The sequence below is a fragment of the Apostichopus japonicus genome, chromosome 3 (genome assembly GCF_037975245.1).
Source record: "Apostichopus japonicus isolate 1M-3 chromosome 3, ASM3797524v1, whole genome shotgun sequence".
Taxonomy (NCBI): domain Eukaryota; kingdom Metazoa; phylum Echinodermata; class Holothuroidea; order Aspidochirotida; family Stichopodidae; genus Apostichopus; species Apostichopus japonicus.
Window position 1 is genome coordinate 10,747,832 of NC_092563.1, and position 27,639 is coordinate 10,775,470.

Genomic DNA, 27,639 nt, shown 5'->3' on the forward strand with positions numbered 1-27,639 from the left:
TGATGACTCTTAATATGGGTAGTTAATGAGATTTGCTGAAGGCCTTCATAGTTATAGATGACACACTCCTCTGGTAGCAAATTATGTCACCTTGGTGAAGCAGAAGCCAACTTTGATGATTGGATGATCCATCAATTTCTGTTTGGTGATCTTCTTCAATACAGCTATCTTGATCTGAAATAAAAATTAGAATAAATTGTAAACAATTAAAATCCCTCAGCCTGGATACCTCCTTTATCTGAAAGTGACCTACAGTTCCTTTGTTGGGTTGGTATGTGTTTTTGTGTAGGCCTATATGAACTTCCTCTAAAATAGATGTAATTTAAGTCAATAAAACATGCTATAATTACTTAGAGTTTTCAAAAAGTCCTTCCCTGGAGTTCTTTACTTTCCAATTTGTTCTCACACATATTACATGAGCACACAAGATGACTGAATGTCCTGATGAGGTAACTTTCCTTCAGCGTGATAGTCAAAACAGTTTAAGAATTTTGACCCAAGAGTATTATACAATCTGGCATATTTGGGATCAATACAGCATACCTTTAAATCAAAATAAAATGCATTGTGACAAACTACTTACCTTCAACTGATTTACGTGCAGGTAAATTTGTCTCTTGTTTCTTTGCTCTGATAATATGTTTTATTGGTGAAAGTCACATAGCAATCACGGTAGTAGAACATTTCTTCAAGCTGTCAGGCTTTTCTTTGTAGAGGTGGCTACAACTTCATGAGCAACATCATACTGTGCGCCAGATACTTCGCACCATTGCTAAACACAGGCAATAACTTTTAACCAACTCATTGGGATGAACATCGTTAATGGCCCATCCTTTCTAACACAGTGGACTACACATTTGTGAGAAGTCATCATCAAACTGCCAGAGAAAATAGCAAAATAAAGCTGAAGGCATAGAACTAAAGTTATTAGTTCACATATTCATAATCGTAGCTAGTCGATATAGAGACCTTGGTGCAGTGAGGCACACCGGCTGCTTTCCCACTTTCGTGGCCCTTGGGATATATATATATAGAGGCTAGGCCAAGTGAAATCCACTTGAACAGGTCCTAGTGTTATGGTACTTTTCACAAACCTTGCAGAGCAGGCCTGGTTGTTTTATCAAAACTTCTTTGTCTCTTATTGATTTGTGCGGGCCAGTAGCCCTATTGCATCTAATGTACAGTTACAGTTTGTTTATTTGTATATTATTTGTTTTATCACAAAAAAATGCAATGTGAAAGGAAGTCTTCTATAAAGCCTGGGTTGGCTTAACAGAGTAGAAGAATCCCTGGTACAAATAGAACGGTTTCCTACAAATCGTTTCGTCACTGCATTACAATAACACGAGTGTGTTTTAGAACAAAGAGATGAGTTACATATAACTACGTCGTGCACGCAGGAATACCAAAAGGGAGATAATATTCAGTTATTGTAACTTAAAGGGATCGATATTTCTGACCTCCAACACACTTATAAGCAAGAGCAGTCGAACAACTACAGCTTAATAATAAAGGGGAATGCTCTTTGGTGAGTGTTTGCCTATGAATGTGTTGGTGAAAGACACAGGTCAATAATTTGAGGTCAACAGTGAGCGACGGCCGGTAATCTGAAATTCATCTCAATTCTAGCTTTAATGAAAACCCATACTTGATGTACTTTAATCAGTTATTTACTGCTTATTTGGGTATGTAAAAAGTTAACTAAGATCAAAAATGACATTATTGACAAGCGTACTCAACTGTTATGGTTTCGCTGTATCTCACTCTTAATTGGCAGGTGGCGTTTAATAAATACAAATATTTGAATAGTTTGAGAGGTTTAATGTCCTTTGACGTCAGCAATGATCAAACTCTGAAAACCTTGTGTGATGGATCACGTAAATTATTTCCATTGTTCTACGAAAGTCTTGCCTTTCACCCTCTTGAATATTCATTATTTCATAGCTTGTTGCCACGCAAGTACTGTCTTGGTAATGAAAGGTGTTTTTGTTTACGAATCTCGCCTAATGGTAGTGTTCTACCTCTTGCGTAACTTTCTTGCCTATACCACAAATCCACGCCACTTGCTATAGAATCTGCAGAGAGTAAGGGTCTATTCGAACATCCTCGCTGTTTTTATCATTATTTTAACCAATAATTAACTTGTGTCTCGATCTGTACTATAGCCATAGCTATGTGAGTGAACACCGTTTCACATTTTTGAGGTTTGCTCCACCGCCCTTATACTTATCCTTATAGGCTACCTCTTTGAAAGCAATAATCACTGGCCATTAAACCCAGTGATATTCTAGAACCACAATAGAGAGACGAAAGAATTTTGCTTGTTTATTTCATTTTGTTCGAGTCTCCACTCTTGTAAACATGCTAACTGTATAATTTCACCTTTGGTAAGTGTCACCTTTACTATATTGGCAGTGGCGTAGCCAGGATTTTTTTCAGTGGGGGGGGGGGGTTGGGGGCGCCGGGTTGGGGGCGCCGGGGGAGCGTGACCATTTCCTGGGAGGGCGTCTTGTTACTATCTAAGCGGAGCGCCACCATGAGTTGGTGCGCAGCGTACAAAACAAAATTAGCCAAAATGGCCTCCTAGATCGTTGGAAATGACACTTCCCAGGCCTTGTAAGCTGCTCTAAAGTTTTCTCAACATCCTTTATTTTGAGATCCCATGTCTTGATATGGCCATGAAATAGGTAAGTGAAATAGAAAAAAAACAGCCTGGTAAGTTACTTTGAAATATCATGACATATCTTTTGTGAGTTTGACACCGGCATTGACATTTTTAGACGAATTGCTCGTGGAAAATAAGGAAAGATTGACTTCGCTTTCAGCCAATTAACATACTGAAATGACCGAACTGACATCAAAGATTGCGTCTGAAATATTATTAGGGTGATAGATTGATTGGCCGGTAGTTCCCAGAATAGTGTTGTTTCCTTTCTTGAGTGGTTTTAAGAGCATCAGTGAACGTCCCAGAAGTGAAAACCCGATTGAAAATGTAACAGAGTATCGAGGCAATGACGCGAGCAATGCTGTGAGAAACCTGTATGATGTCAGCATATTTTACATTTTAACATCTTCTTTGGCATTTCAGTACATGGAAACAGCCGCGTAGCCAGGATCTGAAAGGGGGGACCACTTTTGCGATTGATATGGGGGAGGGGTTAAAGGGGTATTTTTGAACAATTGAAGGTCCTTAGATGCGATCTGGTGCAATGTTTTGTCAGTTTCATCATTATCATATGATTTCATATTATCAGCAGATTTTGTTTCCTGTTTGAATTCTTTTACATGTTCTTTTACATAATATATCAGAAAGACAAACATAGTGCTCTTTTACAATTTTTCCAGTAGGATGATTCTTGTTTATTGTCCAATGTCTGGACTTTAATACATTTGATGAACTTAACTGATAGACAATAGAAACTTTCATATTTTGCAAGACAGCCAGATGTGCAGTGGCCTAAAAACAAATATCGTTATCGCAGTGTATGGTATTAGCAGTGTAATAATTATTTATAGGAAGCGCGTATCACATACGATTGCTAGCTTAGCTTCATAACATGCTGTTCGTGCAACAACTTAGGACGAATCATAGAAAGGATGAGAACAAACGTTGTCGACGTCGTTGTGCATACGGTTCGTGACACTCGGTAGGCAATATGTATTTTATTACGCACATAGGCGTAGGAGCCTCATTTGATTTGGGGGGGGGGGGCTGTAACGACTTGCCCGAAAAATATAATCAAAATTTTTTCGCGCGTTCCGCATGTTAATGTGCATATCATATACCGGTACGCATTCATCAGTTATTACATCACCTGCCAATAACATACAATCATTTTCCGTCTTATTACCCTTCCATATTTGTTATAATTATTGGGGAAGTCTTTACAACAATAATGTTAATATTAATAATAATATAAGTTTAACCATTGAAAAACACATTGCAAATTCTTCTTCTTTCAGTAGGTGCCAGTGGCGGAGCTAGGGGTATTGGTCAGGGGGGAGAGAATTGTCTGTAGGGGTGATTTCGACAACTATCTAAGCGGACGGCCACCACAGGTTGGCGCGGAGCGTACAGAAATTTTTTGAGTAAAGATACTCCGAAGATCGCCGGAAATGACCCTTTCCGGGCCTTCTATGATTACGCAGTGGCCAACTGTAGGCTTATAATAGGCTATAGGCTAAATTTAGCTAATTGCAGCTGCCAAACTAAGTAAGTAGTTGAATCAGTAGGCCTGAATGTTACTACGATTATAATCGAGTTAACGGATCTGACGAGTATTCAAGATCAAAAGAGCACTGGCAAAATACCATGCTAAAAAAAAAACAGTTTTTAAACATTTTTTTTCGACACTGAAAGGGGGCATAAACAAAGTAATGTACGTTCTTCCATTAGTAATAATTATTATAGGCGATTGTTTTCGTGCGAATTTCTTTCGGTTTGCCTGGAGACACGTTGCATGTTTTTATTTCTTGTTATTTCTTTGTAAATAGCTGTTTTCGGGAAGATTGACGAACGCCCGTGTTAAAAAGAATTGCTAGTGTCTGACACACACTTAGACTGATGATTACGATGACGATTACGAAAATAATTACAATTTTGAAACCTTTGATCGACCAAAGGCCTACATATTATTTGTGCAGTCTCATATCACAACTATTGACAGAGTCGATAGTTCTAACCCGCGTCGGATAACCTATTCATATCTTGCCTATGTTCGGTAGACAACATTCTATATCAGCAATAAGTAGTATTTAGTGTAAGATAGATATGCACAAGAATGTCATTGGGAATGCCATTGGGAATGACTCAAGATCGACCCTACGATAAGTCAAGAGCGCCCATTGCAAGTCATGCATGCATGGGCGGCGATCATAGAGGGGGGGGGGGCGGGGGACATGTCCCCCCAATATTTTAGGTGGGGGATATAGTATCTAATATCCCCCCAATATTTGGTGGCATAGTTTTTTTTAGCATATTTTTTTATGATATCGCTAGTAATTTTAAAATAGAAAATGCTTAGATGCAATTTACAAGGCCTGGGAAGTGTCATTTCCAGCGATCTGAGAGGCATTTTCGGCCAAAATTTTCTTTTGCGCTTCGCGCCAACTTATGGTGGCGCTACGCTTAGATAGTTTGCCTACAAGCTTCGCCCCTCCCTTGGCAAATTCCTCGCAAGGCGCCTGTCTAACCGTGTCACAATTTATTACTATATATGACCGAAAGTAGTTTTTACTTTTTTTTCGAAATGAATAGCTAGACGGACCGCATCCGTAACGAAATTTGGTTTGCCGATAAAAAAGGAAAATAGGGCTGTAGCAACCATAATTATATAAACATATATATATATATAAATATATCTATATATAAATATAAATATATCTATATATATATATATAAATATATCTATATATAAATATATCTATATATATATATATGTCCCCCCCCAATATTTTAGGTGGGGATACACGGTAGTATCTAATATCCCCCCCCCCCCCAACATTTGGTTGCATAATTTTTGTGTGTGGCCATAAATAGAAAATAATGCGTGAGATTAGTTATCCAAATCATAGTTGGCGGTGGCTAAAACTTCATCCATCACATTCTGCATGAGGTAAATGACTCTCCGTGGTCGTTTCTGTGACCTGTGACCGTATAGCATGTTGTCACTCGTGATTATTAGGCCTATCATAATGTCTGTACATCTCTTGTATATGAGTGTAAGTATACGTACAATCATATATATGATCCACATCGATATGGGTTCACTGGGTTTCCATTTTGGCCTGTTTCCTACAAGATTTCTAACCGCAGGCGCGTAGCCAAGGGGGGGGGAGGCGAAGGGTGGAGACCGTCCCCCCCCCCTCGAGCATATTTTTTTTTTATATCGAAGTTTTATAGTACCCCGTTATAAGAGGTTTTAATATTTGTACACCAATAAATTAACTATGTCTGAATTTTCGAAAATTCCTTGACCAACGTATTCTTCATCATACTTCCCTCTACTCGTGCAACTTTGACCGGTCTGTCAGGGGTTCAAGTTTTTTTTTCTGTATTGGTTGTCCATAGATGGAATTTTGTGCAACATTATGGGTATGTTTTGAAGTGAATTTATTATTCAAATTCTGAACAAATAACGGGCTTTAAACCTTGAAAAGTGGGGCTGACGGGTATTGTGGGTGGTTACGTAGAAGAATTACATACAAAAGCAATGATCCACAGGAGATGAGATGAGGTCGAACATGATGTGTGACTGGTGACAATCTTGAAAAGGTTATGAATGAAAAAAAAAAAACTATTGGTTCTCAGGCAAAAGTGTACATCTGGTTGGTCATTTTCAAGCCCGGGAAGTGCCATTTCCGGTGATCTGGGGGCTATCAAAACCAGAAATTTTCTTGTACGCTGCGCGCCAACCAATGGTGGCGCTCCGTTTTGATAGTAATTATCCTGCATTCCAAGCAAATGTCCCCCCCCCCCCAATATTTGAAACAAATCGCCGCCCCTGTCTGCATGGACAATGGAATGGCTGAAGAAGTGGTTGAATAAAGGAACCTTTGACACTCTGTTTTCGACCCTCATTCTGGTTGTTGCTATTATTTTCTTTGGTTTAATACGTAGGCCTAGACTTAGAGGAAGTAAGATATAAATTCGGTGTAAACCAAAGCGGAATAGAATACTGCAACGGATTTACATTTGTCTTGTGCGCTACAGATTGGGCCTACATCAAATAGTCCCGCTTGTCAGTTCGTGAAAAGCCTTGATACTGATTTCATTGCAATATGTTACAAAACTATCCGTAATTTTAGGATACCGTCCGATAATCCTGGTACGTTCGAACAAACACTAATACTTATAGTAATTTATGTTGGCCGGTAAAATTAAGTTTTGGACCGTTAGATAGGATAACATCTTCATTAGCCTATCTAAATATGTTTTTATGTCGCATGTTATTCTCATGGGCGGCGATCCGTACTTCCGAGTGGGGGGGATATGACCTTGTTGACTATCTAAGCGTAGCGCCACCATGAGTTGGCGCGAAGCGTACAAGAAAATTTTGGGATTTACAAACCCTCTAGATGGCCGGAAACGGCACTTGCCGAGGTTTCCAAGCGGCATATACCCAACTTTAAAATAGGGATATCATGTCCGAAATATCTCATAATCAGGATCCAAAATACTTTTTTTTAAATTTCGGGTGTTATTTTGGGAAAATTGCCCCTGTCAATCTTGTTTCAGGCGCTACGTTAGAATGTTCGAGAGCTCTTTTATATTATTCGATGAAGAAAATGGCCTCATGCAGGCTATTATAGGCCTATACACATGCAATACACAATTACACATAGTTACATTCCTAGGTACCGATTGCTGGGGCATCCAGGTGAAACGTACGTGTATTAACAGGGGCGTCGGAAGCTATTTGGGATTGGTACGGCAGATCATAGTGTGGCCATCTACCATAATTATCGGGGGGACGTTGGGAAGGTCAAACTACGCTACGCGCCACCATTGGTTGGCGCGTAGCGTAATGGAGAAAATTTTGAAAAAATGCCTCCCAGATTGCAGGAAATGGCACTTCCCGAGCTTTTCTTCTGTGCATTCTCCCTTGTCTGTTTTAATCTTCTGAAACACATTTTGAAGTATGCTTCATTTTGGTTCTTTATTTTTTGCCTTTTTTTCTTCTTAGTGCTACTTTTTTTTCCCTTTTTTCTTTTTGCGCCGTGAATATTGGTCCGGCGAACCGCTCCGACGCCCCTGATTAAGCATTACCCTGGTAACATGAGATTCTCAGCTGTTCGAGGGAACATGTACGTGTGTAGGCCTACTATATAGGGCCTATATGAATACTATGAGGGTGCATATACTTTATCAATACCGTGGGCGCAATAATACATTTTGTTGTTATAGGGCCAATGAAGCCTACAGTCAACTATTCTCGCTTTATAAAGACGGTTTATTTGAAAAGATCGCACTGCGTTTATGGTATAGGCGAGAAATGAAGCTAAAAAAGAGCCGTACATTCACGATGATGCATAAATGAAGGCATGAAAATATTCTTATCCCTGGCATTTGGTGGGGGGGATATGGTGTATTACATCCCCTCCACCCATTTTCATGGGGGGGATATATCCCCCCATCCCCCCCAGGATCGCCGCCCATGGTTATTCTATTTGGATAATAACGTTCTGAGTTAGGAAAATGCACGCCCGCTGCTTCAAATTTATTGAAAATGGTTTGAGGTTATTGAAATACACATCCGGGAAATTTGAAAATCACATGTCGTTTTTAACGTGGGATATGTTGTTGTAAATAGGTTAACTTCGAAATGTTCACGTTTATGACAAAATTCAGACGTTTATGTCGAAATGTGGGTTTTATCTCGTTATTTTTAATCTATAGGCTACATTCCAACCTGAAAGTTTGACGTTTTGTCAGGAAATCGTGACGTTTCATCTCATAATATAAACAAAGACAAGTGCTGACCATTAAGAAGGTAATCAACCAAGGTTTACCTTTGCGGTTATGTCTACAAGCATGAACTTCAAACAAGATTAACCCTTTTGAGTTATCGGATGAATGCTTACAAAATACTATGACTGAGCTCTGTTGACCTTCATTGAAAGGAATAGGGTTCTTGTACTCAATAAAGTGGATCACACGTACCAAGTATGACGTTAATCCAATCATTTAGGATTATCGTTATCACATAATGGTTGACCGGAAGCGACCTTTGACATCTACCAGTGTCAGTAGGACCATTGCACTCAGCCAAGTGGAACCGTAACTAAGTAGCCCTTTTTGAGTTATCATATTTGAGTTTTCATACTTTGATCTCTATTGACCTCAAATTACCTTTGACTTTCACTGAAGAGTAGTATGTTGTACTCAATAAGACTGATCAACATACCACGCATGAAGTTAATCCACTATGAACTTTTTGAGTTTACCGTATTTACAAGCAGGTGTAACATATACACACATACCATAAACAGATTCCTTTTACCTCCGGCAAGACTTTTGAAATCAAAAAGAAATCAAAACTTTTCATTGTTCAATGTACCACATATGGTATACAACGAAGCTTTGCAGTTGTAGGTGTCTACAAAGTTTTCAGATTGTGATCACTTCAGACCCTCAATGACATTTGACCTATACAAGATACAATGACATAATTAGTCTCACTAAGGTGGATCCACATACCGACTCTGACATTCATCCAAGCTTTGCTTTCATGTAATTGTGTTAACAAAGTTTTCATACTTTGACCACTATTTACCTTCGACCAGTGCAGATGTAAAATAGGGTTCTGCTACCGGCTCAGATGCATCCAAAAACCAAGTATAAAGTCCATCCAAGCTTTGCCATTGAAGCTGGTTGTACAGACTTTAAATATCTCATGACCTAAAAATGACCTAAAATGACCTTTGTCCCCTACAAGAAACTACAAGATTGGTTACTCACTAGGTGGATGGACCCACATTTTGACTAGAAAGGTTATCCAAGGGCATCACACACACCTCATGAAATGAATCAAAAAGGAAATCATGTTGCACCAATGAGGGCTACAGTAGGTAACTTTTTTTTAATATACACTGTGTACCACATGAGCATTGTGTTCGAGTGTGACAAGTCCGCCCTGGAAAAAGCAAGCAGAAGATGCTCAATTAGCAAACTACCAGTGATGGCTCACTCTGATGGCAGTCATAAAGTTTATACAATTAAGATTTACCATCACACATGGTCAAAACACTAATGATTTTGCAAAATCCTCCGTCACGGTATATGTACTAGACTGTACCAATTCCGACTAGAGGGCTACCATAATTCTACCCAACAGCTTCGGTGGATCACTTTCAGATGAATTTTTTTTAGTTTCAAACAACTGTTTCCCCAAAATATCAGGATTTTCCTTGACAAATCCACAACATTTCTGTGACAAATTGTCAGTTTGACCCAACAGCAAATTATTTCTTTGGAGCGCTACAGCTACATAGTGGCAAATACATATTCAAGTGTATTCAGTATCAGACCAGTGCAGTATATGTAAAATCAGAGTTAAATAATTAACAATTGTTGAACGTCCATGGTTTAGTCTTGCTTCAAATCTTTTATTAGAAATGCTGGATACACGTGTCCAGCATGAGGTCATGCCAGATGGAGAATAGTGGATGAATTTCCGGAATGTCCAGCAACATCGGGCTACAGTTAACTCTGCTGTTGCAAAAGATATTCACACTACAAATTAGTATCTTTCTTGTAAAACACATGATATCAGGATGTGTCTTTTAACTTAGTACGAAAGTCAATTATGTCAAATGACTATCACTTTCTTCACACACACTGGTAAAAATCTCCAAACTTCCAAAAAATTAACTGTCAGAAGTATTGAAAACAATTTCCGATACAAAGGTTGACAAATGACGTAATTCAATGGCTCAATATGTTGCTGTATTAATGTACTATAAAATCAACAGATGTGATAACATGAAAGCTTTCAGAATAATGATTAACTTGAAAAAGAATGAGAAAAAAAAAATTAAAAATGATGACAATCTAAAAATACAAAGCAAAGGTACATGAAATATGAATACAAGTTATATACACTTCCTGAGAACAATTACAATGCTTACCTTGCATAATATCTTAAAACAAGAAAGCCTAGTATCAATATGTGTTGCCAACCTCTCCCATGAAAAACAATTAACCTGTCCTAGGCAAACAGATGTACATAAAATTAACACGGCTATATCTTCTCCAAAGGCTGATAGTCTGGCAGGAATCACTTACTCATCAACATGATAATAAGTATGTTTTCTGACAAGCAAAACTTTGGCTAATAAATTGCTAAATACTTTTCAAATTACTGACAAATGCAACTTCGAATTCATAGTAAAAATCTTTTCAAAATTGACTGAAGAACAAAAGGGATAGCTACAACTGAGAGGTTTCACCAGTCTCCTGTATGTCTCTAATATTGATCTTTATTCTGTTTCTCAAATATCAAAGAGGACATGTTCAGGTAGAACATGATTCAAACCAGTGTGTACCCTCATGACTACAAGTCCTGCACTCTATCAACTGAGCTATCCATCTCTTTGTTGACTGCAATCTCGATATAGCCATTTCTTTGTTGGAGGTGCTACTTAGCAGCCAAAGATATTCTTTATCTCGGAAGCTAATTTTGCAAGACTTTGACACAATGCTCAAGACGACCACTTTCCCAGTCATATCAGCAAGCTTGTTCACGTTGTTGAAAAAGTTATTTTGAGAAAGTTACAACAGTATCTAAATACTTTATATTGTTACCCAAACAGAGAAAACTTTCTAAAGTCTATTTTTACGTTAATATGTTTATAGAATGATAGCATCTTTTTATGGCAATGAATTAAATAGCAACATCTTAAAACTAATACCTTAATAGAGAAGGGGTTTTCTTACAGGCTAAGACACAGTAGGTACTTCATGGTTGTACTTTGAATTTTCAAGCCCATCTTCACATAGACTAGAGTGTTATTCCTTCTAACACAACAAGGAAGATGACTCATACAATTTAAACATCACCTGCTTTTAAGGCCTTCATTCTTTCCTGAAGAAATATAGCATCCAATCAAAGCATGAAATAGTTTGGTATTGAAGCCAACAACCCCAAGTTACTGTTTCACATCCAAACCTTACTCTTTCAATAACAACAATCTTATAGGATTACTTATCATTACAACAATTTGTACCCATTCTAGAAATTATTTTATAAAGAGAATGAAATCAAAAGCAAATATGGTAAAGAAATGGCTGTATAGGAATGACCAGCAACATAGGAGAGCTCACTTGGTACAGGGTTTGTAACACAGATCAAACTTGGTACAGCACAGGGTTTGTAACACTTATCTCACTATTTTTAAATTGGGTTCTAGCCAAGTTTAGTATAGCAAGTGGGTCAACTTTGTCCCAGAATGAAGTGAGAACCAGATAAGATCAGAGCTTTCTAGCTCTTATTTGAAGTTCTCCCTCGTGGGCATCAACAATTTCATTTAATGGTAAGAATTTTTATTATAAGATGTTTCATCATCCAGAAAGAACAGTGTTCCAATGTGTAATATATAGACACATACTGTACATGTATGAATAAAAGGACATTTTCTTTTACCAATTTTGAGCTAGCAAATCCATTTAATAATTGTTATTAATGAATGAGAGTTATATGACTTTGTTTATTCACTGAAATATTTTCAAAACCTACTGCCAAAGCAAAAGTCATCTAGTATTTAAATCACAGAGAAAATGGCCAGTTTGGGACCATTTGAGATAACCTGTTGACCCCTTCAGCCAATTTTTGCACCACTAGAGAAAACCTGTTGACCCTTTGAAGCTCAGTGTGTGAAAACTGATAAGAACGTTTAAGTGCAGTCTAAAGCAAGAATATGAACACTCTGAAGCAAATTTCATTTCCTGGATGACTGAATGTTTTGTTGAAGACCTGTAGAACCCTTCAGAAAACTAACCTGAATTAAATTTGACTAAAATATGTTCACCAAAAGAAAATTGTAGCACTGGAAAATTCACAAATTAATGGTATATTAGAGTTATCATATTTACAAGATTTTCATACTTTGACGACATGTTGAACACAAATGACCTTTGAACTCCAGCAATTTTAATAGCATTCTTGTACTCACCAAGCTGGGTATGCATACCATGTATGAAGTCAACTGAAGTTAACTTTTTGAGTTATCGTGTTTGCAATGTTTTCAGACTTTGACCTCTGCTGACCCCAAATAACCATTATACTTCACAGGAAACATTAGGTTTCTTGTACTCAATAAGACAGATGCACATACCAAGTATGAAGTTAATTCACCATTAACTTTTCGAGTTATCGTGTTTACAAGCAAATGTCACATACACACACACACACCATCACCACCGCATAGATTCAATCTGCCTTCTTGTGACAAGATGCAATGAACCTCTGTAAACTAAAAGCTCTTACATAAGCTTTAGCATTGTGACATAAAGACATCTTTGCTGCATGTGTTCATTAAAGTCATGTGACTTAATAGGTAACATCTTACTCACTTAAAACCTAGTTTTGCAGTCCCACTGCATATCAGAATAAAGTTTAATGCAAGTGAAGTAACCAGTCAAGAGAAAATGAATTGAGTTTCCATTAACTCAATTTCCATAAAATGGAAATTTCCATCTATAAGACTTGAGTTAATATTTTCCAATGATGCTACGAAAGATTTGCGGTCCAGCATACGTTTTTTTATCTCAATTCAATTCACTGTAATGACATTCTAAAGGGAGAATATAGTGGCAGATATGCTAAGATGGTCACACAGCTTCAAAGAGAAACAACATACTTTTGAATATTCATTTGCATGATAAGCATAATTGTGTGACAATCTTTGTGTTAAGTTTCGTTAGTGATAATAATAAACAAATAGACAGGCATTTATTAACTGCAATACTACAAAGCAATGTTACTTTCTGCAGTATCTTCCAATCTGTGCAAGTCACTGTTGTAGAAAGTCAACTCACTTGATTATCTGGTACTACTTCCCCTGGACTTTGCACTGTATAGCTGGAGTCCCCACCCCCCCCCCCTCCCAGCCAAATAAGGGCATTCTTTTAAGTTTTTAAACATTGACAGATCTGAAAGGGTCATCCTTATCCATATGCACTTCTTTATAGTGCTGGTTTACCTTACATCTTGTATCTGCTTTAAAATCACACAGTTGGCATTTCTGAAGTTGATTTTCTTTCTTCTGGTGTCGATGCATCTTACGTGGCTCTGCTGTATGGTAGTCACAACTCCAACAGCAGAGAACTGTTCGGCCAGATTCCCGTAGGATCTGTCGACTGCACTTCAGGACAGCTTCACCATATTTAATTACTTGGTCCATGTGCTGGCGCCCATTTTCTGGAGTTTGGATTGGGGCACTGCTGCATGCTGGAGACGGTGGAATAGCCTCCACTGGAAGATATTTGTCGCTGTTATTACCAGGCAAACCTCGTGAGGTGCCCTGAGATGGAGTAGGGGGTGAAGACATAGGTAGAGCTATAGTTTCTGAGGTTGATAATGTGGAGTTATGCTGCTGATTTGATTTCGGGGCAGGGGAGTTTTGATGACTACTTGAAGTGGACAAAGGCATGGCTGGTGAAGGTGATAATGAACACAAGTTAGGTGGTGCAGCATGGGATTGCACTACAGGGATATTCCTGGGAGGACTTTTAGAGGACGATACCTTTTCTGTGACAACAGCTGACCTGGAAGCAGACGAAAAACTTGGCATTGTCTCACAATGGTTCTGAGTTGGCATTGCAGTAGCTGTTGTACAAGTGACACTTACTGACGAAACCACATTCCTTGGACTACTATTAGTAGATGGGTTACTGTGGACACTAACTGTTACTGTTGATCTTGTTGGAGTTGGCTGTGAAACTGCTGTTGTTACAACAGCTGCTTGGGATGGTAAGATACCAATACCTGGGCTCTTATTGTGATCAGAATTGGCAGTACGCTCTAAATGAGAGAAAGCACCAGGTCTTCTATGGAGAATATTCGTCAGAAGAGTGGGAATACTTCTGTCTTCACGGGAAGGAGAGTGACCAATCCTTCCAGAGCAGCACGTATCTAATCTGTCTTCAAGTGCTGGATATGGGTATGATGCTGCATGAAGCCCACTGGAAAATCCGGGTGGCCGCTGAAAGCTATGTACAGATGAAGACATCTGTGGACTGTGCAACATGTTACCATGGATATGTAAATGAGCACATGACCTTGGAGAGAGCAATGATAAGTCACTGTGAGAGGGAGCAGGGCTAGTAGCCATACTCAGAGGCTGGTGAAGTCCTCCATAGTGTGGGTAGTACATGTGACTGTGTTGACCATGATATGAACCTCCAGGCTGAAATGGATGTGTTGAGTGATTATGACGTGGTGAAATACCAGATGACATTGAGCCATGCATACTAATTCCTGTACCAGACAAAGGAGGTTGAGGAAATCCATGTAATGGATGTGATGATGAGTCATGCATTGGTATTGGAGGAACATTGTTGCGGCAAGCAATGGAAGGAACAAGTGGCATTGGATACCCTGTAGAAGAGCTGCCAACATTTCTACTGAAACTTTGGGTACTGTGAAGATGAGGCCTTGATGATATATTAACAGGTTCCCTTCTTTGCTGGTCAGGGCTAGATGTACTCTGTAAAGGTAATTCTGAATTTCTACCACCACTAGAACCTGTTAATGTTCCAGTTCTATGCCCTACTGTCACCCCAAATGTAGGTTCTGATGACACTCCCCTAGATGGTAACAGACTATTTGTTGCATCCTTCCTTAATGGCCTATGTACAGGTACTTCCCCTCTTATGTGTGATGCTACATTACTTTGAAGACGTACTGACTGAATGCGAGTCCCAAATCTCTCCCTTTCATGAGACTCACTATTCTCCTTATCATTAGAATTAGGAGGGCTTTTCTTAGATCGTTCTTCTCTTGTTCTGCTATTGAGATGGTCTGATACCTGGCCATTTTCCTTGCTTCCACTTGAATGAGAACTGCTATGATTAACGACAGGTCGTCGAGCAACTTGTACTTCTGAAACCAAAGGGTCTGTTGTTCTTGATGCTGGAAAATATGTACTCTCTCTGGAAGCTCCTGATATAGTAAATGATTGTCCTGGCAGAGCAACAGACGTTGATGGGTATGCATGATGCTCTGTGGTATAATTGCCCATTGGTTGTTGCACACATGTCTGTGGTTCTCTTGAAAGTGGATTACATGCAACATAAATAGAACTTGAGCTTGGCAATGCATGTGGATAAGGACAAACAGAATTCAAAGAAGTATATGTATTTCTATGTCCACCAAGTGTAGAAGTGTTTCCTTCAGAAACAGAATACCCAACAGATGTTCCACTGGTTGTAGTTGCATAAAAATTACTATGAAATTGGTTGTCATTGCCTTGCATGGACTGTGACAGTGGAGAGGACCATTTGTTGGATGTACTGACTTGAGTGTTGGTGGCACTAGGAGGTATGGGAAGGTTGGATGCACGAATTGAATTAACAGATAAGATTCTATCGGTTCGTGCAAGAGAGGGTGAAGATGCATGTATCGCTTCACTATCTTGTCTATTTTGTGGTTGCCTGAAAAAACCTGCTGCTGGCTGCATTTGTCTGCTGAAAATGTCTTCACTGTCACTTTCTGAGATGACAGGAGAGAGGACAAACCTATCCATGTCCTCTGAATCATGGGCATCTGAGGGGCTGGGAGCAGCTCTCAGTGGTACAATGACATCAGTTTCATAATTTCTCTGCTGCAAAGCCTCTGATGATGTGGAAACTTCTGGCTCTGAGGAGAAAATCGTTCTTTGCATTCTCCTTGCTGGACTTCCCTTATAGGAATTTTCATTGCTTTCTTGCCTTGTGTCAGGATGAGGTCTGACAGAGATAGTGGGTAAAGAAGACAAGCTACGATCCTGATGACCACTTGAAGGCACTAATGTAGCAGAGCTTGGCATTACAGTGTGTTCTTTATTACGGGTGGTTGATCCATAGCCTGTAATTAAAGCAGATGTGTTGGATGGAGATGTAAAGGCACTTGATGAGGACAACTCAGCTGAACCTTGTGCACTGTTTTTAAGTCTGAGGTCAGCACTTTTGGCTCCTCCAGTGATACTGGTAGAACCAGATGCATCTGCAGTTGAACTACCACCACATGTGACAGAAGCTTTGGTGTGGCATGCAGTTCTTGCTATCAAAGATGTTGGCAAAGAGGCCAAAGTACACTGAACATTGCTCGAATTAGTTTGTTTGCCAGTTGCATCATTTAGCATTCCCTGAGTAACATCTTTAGTTGCTTCGATTTCTTGATTATCAGTTTGTACAGCTGCATCTACACCTATCACTTTATTAGGAGGAGGTTCCCTTTGTTGCTCTGCACTTACATGTGCAGAGTGGCCAACACAGCCTTGCATTGATGTTTGAAACATAGTGTCACACTTTGAAGGTACTGTACATGATACGGAGCAGGGACTGTCACAGCATGGTTTCCTCCTATCATTATCTGTCTCTGCTTGACTTGCTGATTCAGTATGAAGTTTCTCAGTCAAGTACTGATCTTTTTGACTGGTGTAAGGTATACAATCACCTGGAGACTGGCTACAATTTATAGACTGATTCCAATCGCTGTAACTTGGAAAACTACTGGCCATTCCTTTGTAAATGTCTCCGTTTTTCAGCATGCTGTATTTGTACCTATTGTATTTTGGTTTTGCAGACCATTCACCCTTGTTTACCATACTACTTCCTGAGCTCATGTACATTGGCATAAAAGAAGACTGAACATTAGGTAAAGGTGAGTTTATATATGTTGGTTGACTAGAGTGAAAGCTGTAATGTACAGGACAAGACTGTTGAGGGTCCCCTTCCAGTTTAGCTTCAACAACCTCAGATTGACCAGACTTGTTCAGTGATTCTTTGGATGCATGACAAGTACATTTCTGTTGTTGATTTCCATTAACATTGAACATTGCAGGAACAAGGACAGGAAAGGGAAACCGCACTGGAATGAATACTGGTCCACCATACATGACAGGCATTGGAGGCAAGTCACCTCCATATTTGCCTGAGCTACTGCTACTGGAGATTGGTACACTGCTGGCATGAGTATCTGTAAGTGAACGAGCAATAGCATCTTTGGTATCAGGTTGAGGTTGTTTGACTGGCAATACAGTTGTCAGCATTGATTGATGGCTATCTTTCTGCAGGAAGGGTTTAGGTGCAATGGGTTTGAACTTCTTCCTGCACAAGTCTTCCACTGTAGCATCAGAACCATTATCTGAGCTTTGCATGCACGATTTTGGTCGCTTCTTTGGAGTAAATTTAGGTGTTTCAGCCATGACTCTGTCATTGTGTGCTTCCTCTCTGAAAACGAGGGAGAAAAGAAAAGAATAATATAATGCTCATTTTCTACGTCTTAAAACTTATCACTACCAAACAATGCAGATATCAACACTATGACCGCAGAAGTAACAATTCCATTACTTTGCTGAATTACAGCTGGTTTTGCACAACTTATGCTTGGATTGTGTGATAAAACGAATCCATATGTTGTCATATGCAAACTTACATTTGACCCGAAAGAAGCTGAAAGTATTTGCACATAAAGTTAATATTATACACTAGGGTTCCATTTCTTCACAACTACTGTATGTAAAATTTTCATTGAAGGATCTCATGTGTATCATTCTTATAAGCAATGTCGGGGCATGTATTGATAACAAACCTAAGTCATTTTTCAAGAGTTATAATAAGAGAATTGTTTGCTAGCAACTATCATATACGGCGATATTAAATTTGGGAAAAACTGTTGCCTCAAGTGACATTTGATCTCCACAGAAAAGGAAAAATTAAAGTACTCAATAAATTGAATCCACAAACGCAGTAGGACACTCATCCAAGCTTTGCTTTTGGAGTTATTGTTTACAAATATTAAATAGATTGACCACTATTGGCCTTGAATGACCTATGACGTCTCTAGACAAAACAAAATTCCTCTACTCAATAAGGCAAATCCATTTACCAGGGAAAAGCTCATCAAAACTTCACCTTTGGAGTCAACACATTCTCAAAGGTTGCATTGAACTCTGTTGGCCTTGAATGATATTTCAACTACTGTACACAATCCAGAAAACAATGTTTAGTGGTTACAATACCTAAACATATTCATGGTATGGCAAGTCGTTCATGTTAATATACATGAACTTGTGCGAACCAAAATGAAGAGGATTGTCTATTTACCCATGCAACAACATATAAAGAAAGGTAACAGGAATCAGTTATCATATTGGCAAAGCATCAACCGTTTAATTCATGGTAAGGATTTTTACAGCATAGAATTTGGAATTCCTATGTGAAATATACTGTAGAAAAATAGATTGTATGAATAAAAGCAAATTTTTTTGTTACGAGCTTTGAGCTTGTAAAACCCTTGAAGATTTGTTATTATTTACTGAGAGCTCTACATGACATTGTTTAAATGCACTGTGAAATATTTTGCCAACCTTCAAGTCATCTGGTGTAAATCCCAAACAATTGAGATATCCTTTCAACCCATTGAGCCAAGTTAACACCAGTTTGACCCCTTGAAGCTCAGAGGGTAAAACTGGTAAACCGCCACTTGAGCGTGTTTAAAGCAATACTGTATGTATATCAACTTTTCTAGAATTCCTGGATGAGTGTATGTTCTGTTGAAGACTAATAGTGCCCCCTTCACATAAGATTTAACTGAACTGAATATGACCAAACTATGTTAACCAAAAGAAAATAATGCCATATGAGATTTGATGGATTTTGCTCTTTAAGTTGGAGTTCTCATGTTTGAAAGGTTTTTTACAAAGTTACTTTCCCCTGTGTAGAGATAACAAAGTTTGTGGTATAAGGCTATCATATATGTGCACTCAAATATCATAACGTTAGACCTTGTTGTCTCGTACTTGTTTACATACATTTTGACAACAATCACTGGTGGTACGAAGATGCACTTGAATTGTTTCTGAGAGTATCATGTAATATTTTAATCATTGTTTTGATCAGAAAATGGGGTACCATTATTTTCCGCACACGTTACTTTCTGCTGAAACAAAACGGTGTTTTCCGCAAACAAATTTGTCAGCGGAAAACAATGTTTTTTTCAGCAGAGTACCATTTTTGTTTGGGAGGAACAGAATGACTTACTGAAATGATTAGTCACATGAAAGGATTTAGGAAGATGGAGAAGATAGCATTTAACTGGCAGGATAAAATGTAGCTTCGAGACTAGATTATTATTAGGATAGCAAAGGTTGTAGCTTAGGCTGTAAACACTAGCTTAGCAGCTGTAAGTACAAGTTTAATTTTAGTTAAACAGCGCCACCTTAATTGGTTGTAGTTTTCGATATGGCGTGAAGGTAAAAAATGATGAGCTGCCGTGACGATTTGGTCTCGCTAAGTTTCATCCTTTCAGGGGCGGGCAGAGGGGTAGGGGTGTCTTTTGTGATATATATATTTACATTAACAATAAAATAGTACAGAGTGAGAATATATAGGGCTATATAATATTATGCCTCATACTTCTTTAAGTTATCCCTAATTACAAACACCCCAAGCCTCCTGTAAATTATAAGCAGCTTAACTGAACTGAACTCTAACATGAACTCAGTCTAACCATGCTTATCGACGTTCTTTGATACTTTCTCATGTTATTTTTATCATCCTGAATTTGGTATCCTAAAATTGAGGAAAAGTATAGTGTATAGGTAAGTGGAAAAAAAGGTGTTTTCCGCAGAACAATATTTTCAGCGGAAAGTATTCAGCGGAAAGTAACGTATGCGGAAAAGAACTGAAACCCAGAAAATGTTATGAGTTGAGAAAATCTATGAATTTTGTGGGAAGCTTTATACATCCCTGGTCCTGAAAAGGATATTTCATCTCACAGTATGTTTCTTCTCTCTGCATTTAGAGTTGCTAATTTAAAATGTACATTCATACCACAGTTGTTCTTGTTGCGAAATTTTTTGCGGTCCAATTGACCATGTGCTTCAGTAAATTTTATTTTGGTGCAACATTCGTGTGTAAACTTCTGTACTTTAGAACATTGATGTTTGATTTTTTAATAGACATTGCGTAAAAATGTTTGCACAGGTTATCCGGGTACCCGCCCGACGCAATACTACCTGGTTCCTAATTTATTACCCGAATCTTACGCAAAGTGTGATTAAAAAAATTTTTTTTTGTGCAAATCTACCGTTAGGCAGATTTCCCATTGACTTAGTGTGGTGTTAGGCTAAAATATGTGGCCTAAGATAACAGCAATAACGAAGGTACCCGCCTGACGCAATACTACCCAGTTCCTAATTTATTACTCGAATCCTACGCAAAGAGTGATTTGAAAAAAAAGAAATGCAAACTGATGGTTAGGTAAATTTCCCATTGACTTAGTGTGGTGTTAGGCTACCATGTTGTTGAAGATAACAGCAATAACGGAAGTATTCCATGGATATCTTATAACTGCGTCACAATTTCAGCTAATAAACAAATGGCTATGCTAAATTACCCAATTGACTTAGTGTGGTGTTAGGCAGCCATGTGGTCGAACGTAACAGAAATAATGAATGTGTTCCATGTACAGTAGGGATGCACCGGATATCCGGTCTGGCCAGACTATCCGGCCGGATAGTGAGAAATTATCCGGTTCCGGCCAGATATTTTTCAAAATCGCCGGATCTTTTTCAAAATCTGCCTGGATCTTTTTCAAAATCTGGCCAGAATTTTTCCTTAAATAGTGTTGGTATTAACTTAAATCAATGTAACCTCAGCCCTTTTTAATTACGGTCGCCATGGTCGCATTGGCGACCACAATTCTCGGCTGGCGATGAGAATTTCTGGAAAAATTAATGCTAGTCGCCAGCCCTATAATATTGTGGCGATCAGTTTTTGCAACTGAAAATTTCACCAATGCTTTACAAAAAACTGAAATGTACTTACTGACTAAACGCACGTTGCTAAAAAATTAATATCCAATGGATTTCCCTTACAAAACTGTCGATATTATGAAACAAACTATGTTCGGCAAAGCCACGTTTCTAGAATGCCTAACAATGAACAGCGTGCACGATACGTACATCAGTTTACGACTGCAGTGTTTAACCCTACTTAAATATCACGGTAGGCTGGCTTCATGTCTTTCGAATTTTCCCAGGTACCTTGCCAAACAACCCCCTGTCGAACACCTGTTTTTTAACATTTTTGGCACGTTTCCAAAAAAACTTTTCATGGAGTAATCTATTTTGTCTCCACTCTAGAATTAATTAGGTCAGTCAGTAAAGGATCGGTAAAGTTATGCGAAATATTATCTTAGACGTTCAAGAAAAGTAGGTAAATATCCCCGTAAGTAAAACACACCTCAGGTCAACCGACTCCTTCGCATGAACAAAACAATCTATTCCCCATGATACAAGAGGCACAGTCTATACCGTACAGACATAGCACGATATCAAGGCCTCAATAGCTACAGTATGGCCATCTTTATGAAAGTTAAACTTGCAATCCCATGTTTTAGGCCACTTGGCATGATTAACTAAATGCTAAATATTGTTTCCATGTCCTTGTAGAGAACGTTAACTTCGCAAAATACAATTTAAGTTGTGTTTTTGTTGTTACGTGAGATCCGTAACCGACGAAGTGGTTAGGCTATTTACTATACACTTAACTATGGTAGGATATTAATTTTTCCTTTTTTTGTGTGGAAATTCTAGAAAATACTTTCTTTTTCCCCCGCTCAACACTAGATGTGGAATTATGGTTAATTCATAAATGGGTGTACTAGAGCCTTGTTTACATGAAATTAGTTGCATTTAGCACGATATGCCAGTTTCGCGTGAATTTTTCGAAAGTATTTTGCTCGATCTTTCGTAAAATTTGAAAGGTGTACCAACTTACTTTTCGTACACAATTGGTAATTTCTCTACTGATTTTCAGAGTTTTGTTCTCTATACAGTTAATGTTGTACAGGACTGGTTTTTACGAACTTCAAAAGTCATGAAGTTGATAAACTTGATTTCTTTTCAACTTTCTTAACCATGGAATGCTAGAATAACATTTACACATAAAACGGAGAAAGGATAATCTCATTTTTTTCCACATTTTTTTCAAATTTCTTTCACAAGAAATTATCGTCATTTGTTCAAGCCCAAAAAATTATCGCGATAATAATAAGTTTAGATATATCGCCCAACCCTATTAGCGCGGGAATTAATACTTTTTTATACTATAGTTCAACGTTAGTGTAGTCAGTACTGACAGTAGTTCTACTTGATGTTGAGCCTAGGCCTAGTGTTTTTTTGTACTAATATTTAGCATATCAAAGTGGCGATCACATTTTCATTCTGGGCGACCAGAATTTGAGAAAATCAAGATCTAGTCGCCACAGGATGTTCCTCCTGGCGACCTCATTCACTGGGGAATTAAAAAGGGTTGTGTAACCTATTTCCAAAAATTAATAAAAACATTCAAAGTAAGGAAAATTTAGGTTTAACATGTTTAATTTAATTTTCTCAATGGTCTGACCCAATGTTTCTAAAGATCAACCAAAATAATACAACTACTGTAATAATATGAAGCTACAACAAATACAGTTTGCAGTGAAATCATTTCTTGCAGTCTTCATCAGTTTAATATTGTGCAGTTAAAATAGACCTTTCATATACTTATCAGTCACAATACTGTTCCATTGAATCTTTACTTTCCCATTATTGTTGGCATTCATGTTTTCTCTGAATTTTTATGTGTGAAACAATCTCTTATATGGTCAGAGAGAAACACTTGCATGAAATGAAATGTCCAAAATCCAAACATTGCAAACATTGTGCATTAGGACCTTAAGAAGTCAAAACATTGGATCTTTTTGTGGACCACTACAGTCCATTTCCTGTCTAGAAAGCTGTCAATTGTTACTCATTGTTTGTGGTCATGGCAATGTGCAAATTGTAATCTTGGCACTTTTATAAATAGATGAAGCAATGGACTAGAAGAGTTTCCACCAAATGGGGTGCCAGTCACAGAAAAAACAGTATCTAATTTTCTCACAGAAAGAGATATCTCTTGTCACCATGAAAGTTCCTAAAAGTTCATGAAAAACATAAATCATTTAGTGTTCTAATGAACATTTAATTCCATTTTAAAGGATAGATAAAAGATAGATAAGAATTTTCTTCCACTTCTGGAAAGATGCAATGCTTTTTTTTTACAGATAATATTGAAGTGTACAAATTTGTTACCAAATAATGAATAATAAAAGACAATTCTAAATCCTGATAGTAGTGTTACTACAACAATTAAATAATCTTTTTATTCAGTATAAAGTATGAGATTTGTGAAATGTAGCTTCCCGTTTAAAAACAAATTTCATAGGTAGTATGCAGTATTTTTCCAGCAAACAAATTTACATACTGTATCAAGCTTGTCAACAATTATATTGTAGTTATTTATTTTATTAAAGAATGTAGATTACACCACTTCAAGTCATATTTAATCTCATAAATGGGGTCTTAATTTCACCTTCTTTATAATATGCGTATACCTCACCTAAGATTTGCTCCTTGTTTCATACTTCTACTTCTTATTAATGATTTTCTTTTTGTGTAATGAAAAAATCCGGTTCCGGCCGGATAAAATCCGACCGGATTTCATGTACTATCCGGCAAAATCCGGTTCCGGCCGGATCCAAAAGTTTGGATCCGGTGCATCCCTAGTTCCATGGATATCTAATAACTGTGTCACAATTTCAGCGAATAAACAGATGGTTAGACTTTGCTAGATTTCTCATGCATTGACTTAGTGTGGTGTTAGGCTACCATGTGGAAGAAATGATTATTTATTCATTCGTTTATTTCATAGAAGGAAAGGCTGACAAGGAATTTTACGACATGTTTATGGATTATAGACGGGATAACTAAAAGATAATAATCGCAAGTGGCTTTTTACTAATCGTGTATTCCAAATGCGATCAAATTGTGCGAATCGCGTAATCTCGCGGCTAATGCGAACCCTGGGCCTGCATAATAGATAGTAGTAGTAACAACTGAGCTAAAGTAAAGGGATATTTTATGGTCTGATCCAAAAGACGTGGAGAGCAAGCATAAGCAGTGGCGATGTTAACAACATTACTACTAATTAGTAGTAATGTTAATTATATTAAGTAATTAACAAGTTTATGACAGAAAAAAAAGCAAATAGAAATTATTGAGGAAGGTTTTTACCTTACCTTACATATACGTTTTTGAACATGAGAACATTTTCAGTAGAGAATATAATTCATTTATTAGCATTTAATATGTAATTTCTTGAAAATCGTGATACACGAGGGTAAACAATTTCTTCCCGGGTACACGAGGGTAAACAATTTTTTCCCAAAAATCGGGAACCGGGTACCCAACGGGTAACGGCTCTCGGGTACCCGGTTCCCGATTTTTGGACCCGTGTAAACACTAGTAAAAAGCTATTCACATAGGCCTGTAATTTTCATACAGATGATTGTTTGCAAAGAGCACAGGATAAATGTCGGATTAGGTTTTGATGATTTGCGTAGGTGAAATTAAAAATGAAGTTCGAACAGGCCTATGTACATGCAGTGTAGTAGAGTGAACTGTGTGGAATTTAGCGAGAGATATGCACACTGTAGGTACATATATTCTGAGGAGTTGGTTGTTGGAAACGCTGCAAGGTCAAGGCATGGAAATAGTTCTGAGTTGGCTGGCGAGTAGGAAGAACAAGGGCGGATGAAGGAGGGGGCTGGGCAGGGTTCGGTTTCTTCCGGAAGAAACCTATTTCTTCCGGGGACGTGGAAGAAACTGAAAGAAACCTGTTTCTTCCAGGTTTCTTCCAGTTTCTTCCGGAAGAAACTGGAAGAAACCGGAAGAAACCGGAAGAAACTGTGAAAATTGGCATATAGGCAGCACAGCCCACATACATAACAAAGAGACAAATAGCTTACCACCATCTGACTGAAATGCATGCCATTGAAACCATCAAAATATGATATTTTTGTTTAGATTATAATTTTGGGTTTTTATCTACACCAATAGATGTTTGCTTATAAATCACAATATTGAAGGACTACTTATCATCTCGTGATCCCCCCATCAACCAGAATTGCATAACTGGCCATACTTTATGAATGATTAACCTGGATTGGCCCATGCACTGAGGATTTAATACAATGAACACCAAGCAAATAGCCGAACAATATCTATTAGATTTAGGCAACAGTTTCATTTCTGCAACTCCCTAAATTACAACTTGTATTTAATAGGAGGACTTGTCATCCCAACAGCAAAAGAACAAACATCCACAGTTTAACACAGCTGACCATGAGCCAGCCCTCATTTCACACTACAACTTCCAGTCGAATCTGTAACCCTCATGTCTTGAGTTCAATCTCCACAAAATATGGTCATAGTGGTCAATGTAATCGTAGTAATGAGTGTGCATTGTAGTAGGCCTACACTAGTTTCCAGGGAACACTTGTCCCTCCACTCAGAAACTAGTTTTTAACTAAGAACTGGGCTATAATCAGGACCATTCTGGTCTGCAAAATATTGCTTTCCCATAGTTGTTCCCTTAATTGTCCGATGCTACAGTAGCCTAGTACTACAGTATATTGTGTACAGTATATGCTGGAGGCAGGTCATGTGCTCCAAACCTAGATATAGACTACCTAGATGACACTATAGTGCTTCTTGTCCATTTATTACATAGTTAGAAATCATTGCAGGTTGTTATGAAACTTTATCAACAGTTTTTACCCAAAAAATGAGTTTCTTCCATTTTGTCCGGAAGAAACTGGAAGAAACCTATTTCTTCCGAGTGGAAAAAACCGCGGTTTACTCCGCGGTTTTTTCCACCCCCGGAAGAAACCTGCGAACCCTGGGGCTGGGGATAGAAAATTGTTTGAAATGGAAGGGTGGGCGAAAGGAGGAGTGGGCTGGACCGCCCCTGTCAAACAGCGAAGCTAAGGCACTGAGCCATCTGCCCTATACATTGTGCATAAAATTCTCAAATTATAGGCAGTGATACTACACTACCCTAGTAACAGAAGGTACTAATACAATGACACAAATGGTGTTTGATCGGACCATAAGCTTTTTTTATTTCCCTAACTTTTGAGCAAAAGTTACTTTTATCGCTAATGCCAATGGTATATATTTCATATTGGTGAAATGATTTGTCAAAATGCCTCTGTTTACTGACATGTATCAATTTAACATGTAGCCTAGGCCCTAGGCCTACTCCCTACATTACATTTACATTATTACAAGTGGACTTTCAAACAAGACACTACAGTAGTCTTAACCACTACAGCTACATAGCCTAACATGTGTATACCACAAAACGCGAAATAAAGGGTCATGCAAAGTTACCGTAACCCAAGATACACCGTTGCCCAACGATTTTCTTTGATATCAGCGGGATACCAACTTAATAATACACGTATAGGCGCCTTCCAACCTAAGGAACGTTAGGCCTAGCTACCCTAGTTGTAGGCTAGGCGTAACGTCAGGCCTAGGCTAACTTATTGCAATACCAGCCGAAGCTTCGCAATGTGCAAATTCTAAATGTCACAAAAGTCTCGTGTGACGGGTGTGAGAGAATAGGCCTAAACCAAAATGACAGTGCCAATTTTCAAAAGCACACCTTGCGAATACAAGAATAACATTGTTACGAAATTAAACTTACCAGAAAATAACATTTTTCATTGACTTAAATCCAGTCATTACATCAACATCACCAGTTCACCACTTTGCTACACATAGTTTATGAATCTCAATACACATTTTTCCCCGTTTTAACACGTTAAACGCCCTCTATTACAAAACACACTGCTGCTGCTGTTACCTGCATGAAGGTAGCGGACACTTAGAGCGGATATTAAGAGCGGATAATAAGAGCATACAATAAGCAGAAAAGCGATGAGCGCCATCTATTTCTAGCTGACAATAAGCGAGGATGAAGATGCAGAGGTACTCGATAATTGTCTCTACATGAAACTATCGGTACTGCACATTCGATTGATCGGTACCGCACATTCGATTGAT

At 38.3% G+C, this 27,639-nt stretch overlaps 1 protein-coding gene across 1 annotated transcript; it reads right to left on the bottom strand.

Annotated features, from left to right (window-relative positions):
• Positions 1-10,425: 10,425 nt before the first annotated feature.
• Positions 10,426-27,420, bottom strand: LOC139963143 (uncharacterized). Its single transcript, XM_071963692.1, has 2 exons — positions 27,281-27,420; positions 10,426-17,932 (listed from the first exon to the last, which is right to left on the bottom strand). Exon 2 carries the CDS (start codon positions 17,905-17,907, stop codon positions 13,636-13,638), a length of 4,272 nt encoding a protein of 1,423 aa, XP_071819793.1. The 5' UTR covers positions 17,908-17,932; positions 27,281-27,420; the 3' UTR covers positions 10,426-13,635.
• Between the last annotated feature and the right edge of the window lie 219 nt (positions 27,421-27,639).

What these genes read in the sequence shown, in the direction of transcription:
- LOC139963143 (XM_071963692.1), bottom strand. Translation starts at nt 17,907, where the DNA reads ATGGCTGAAACACCTAAATTTACTCCAAAGAAGCGACCAAAATCGTGC.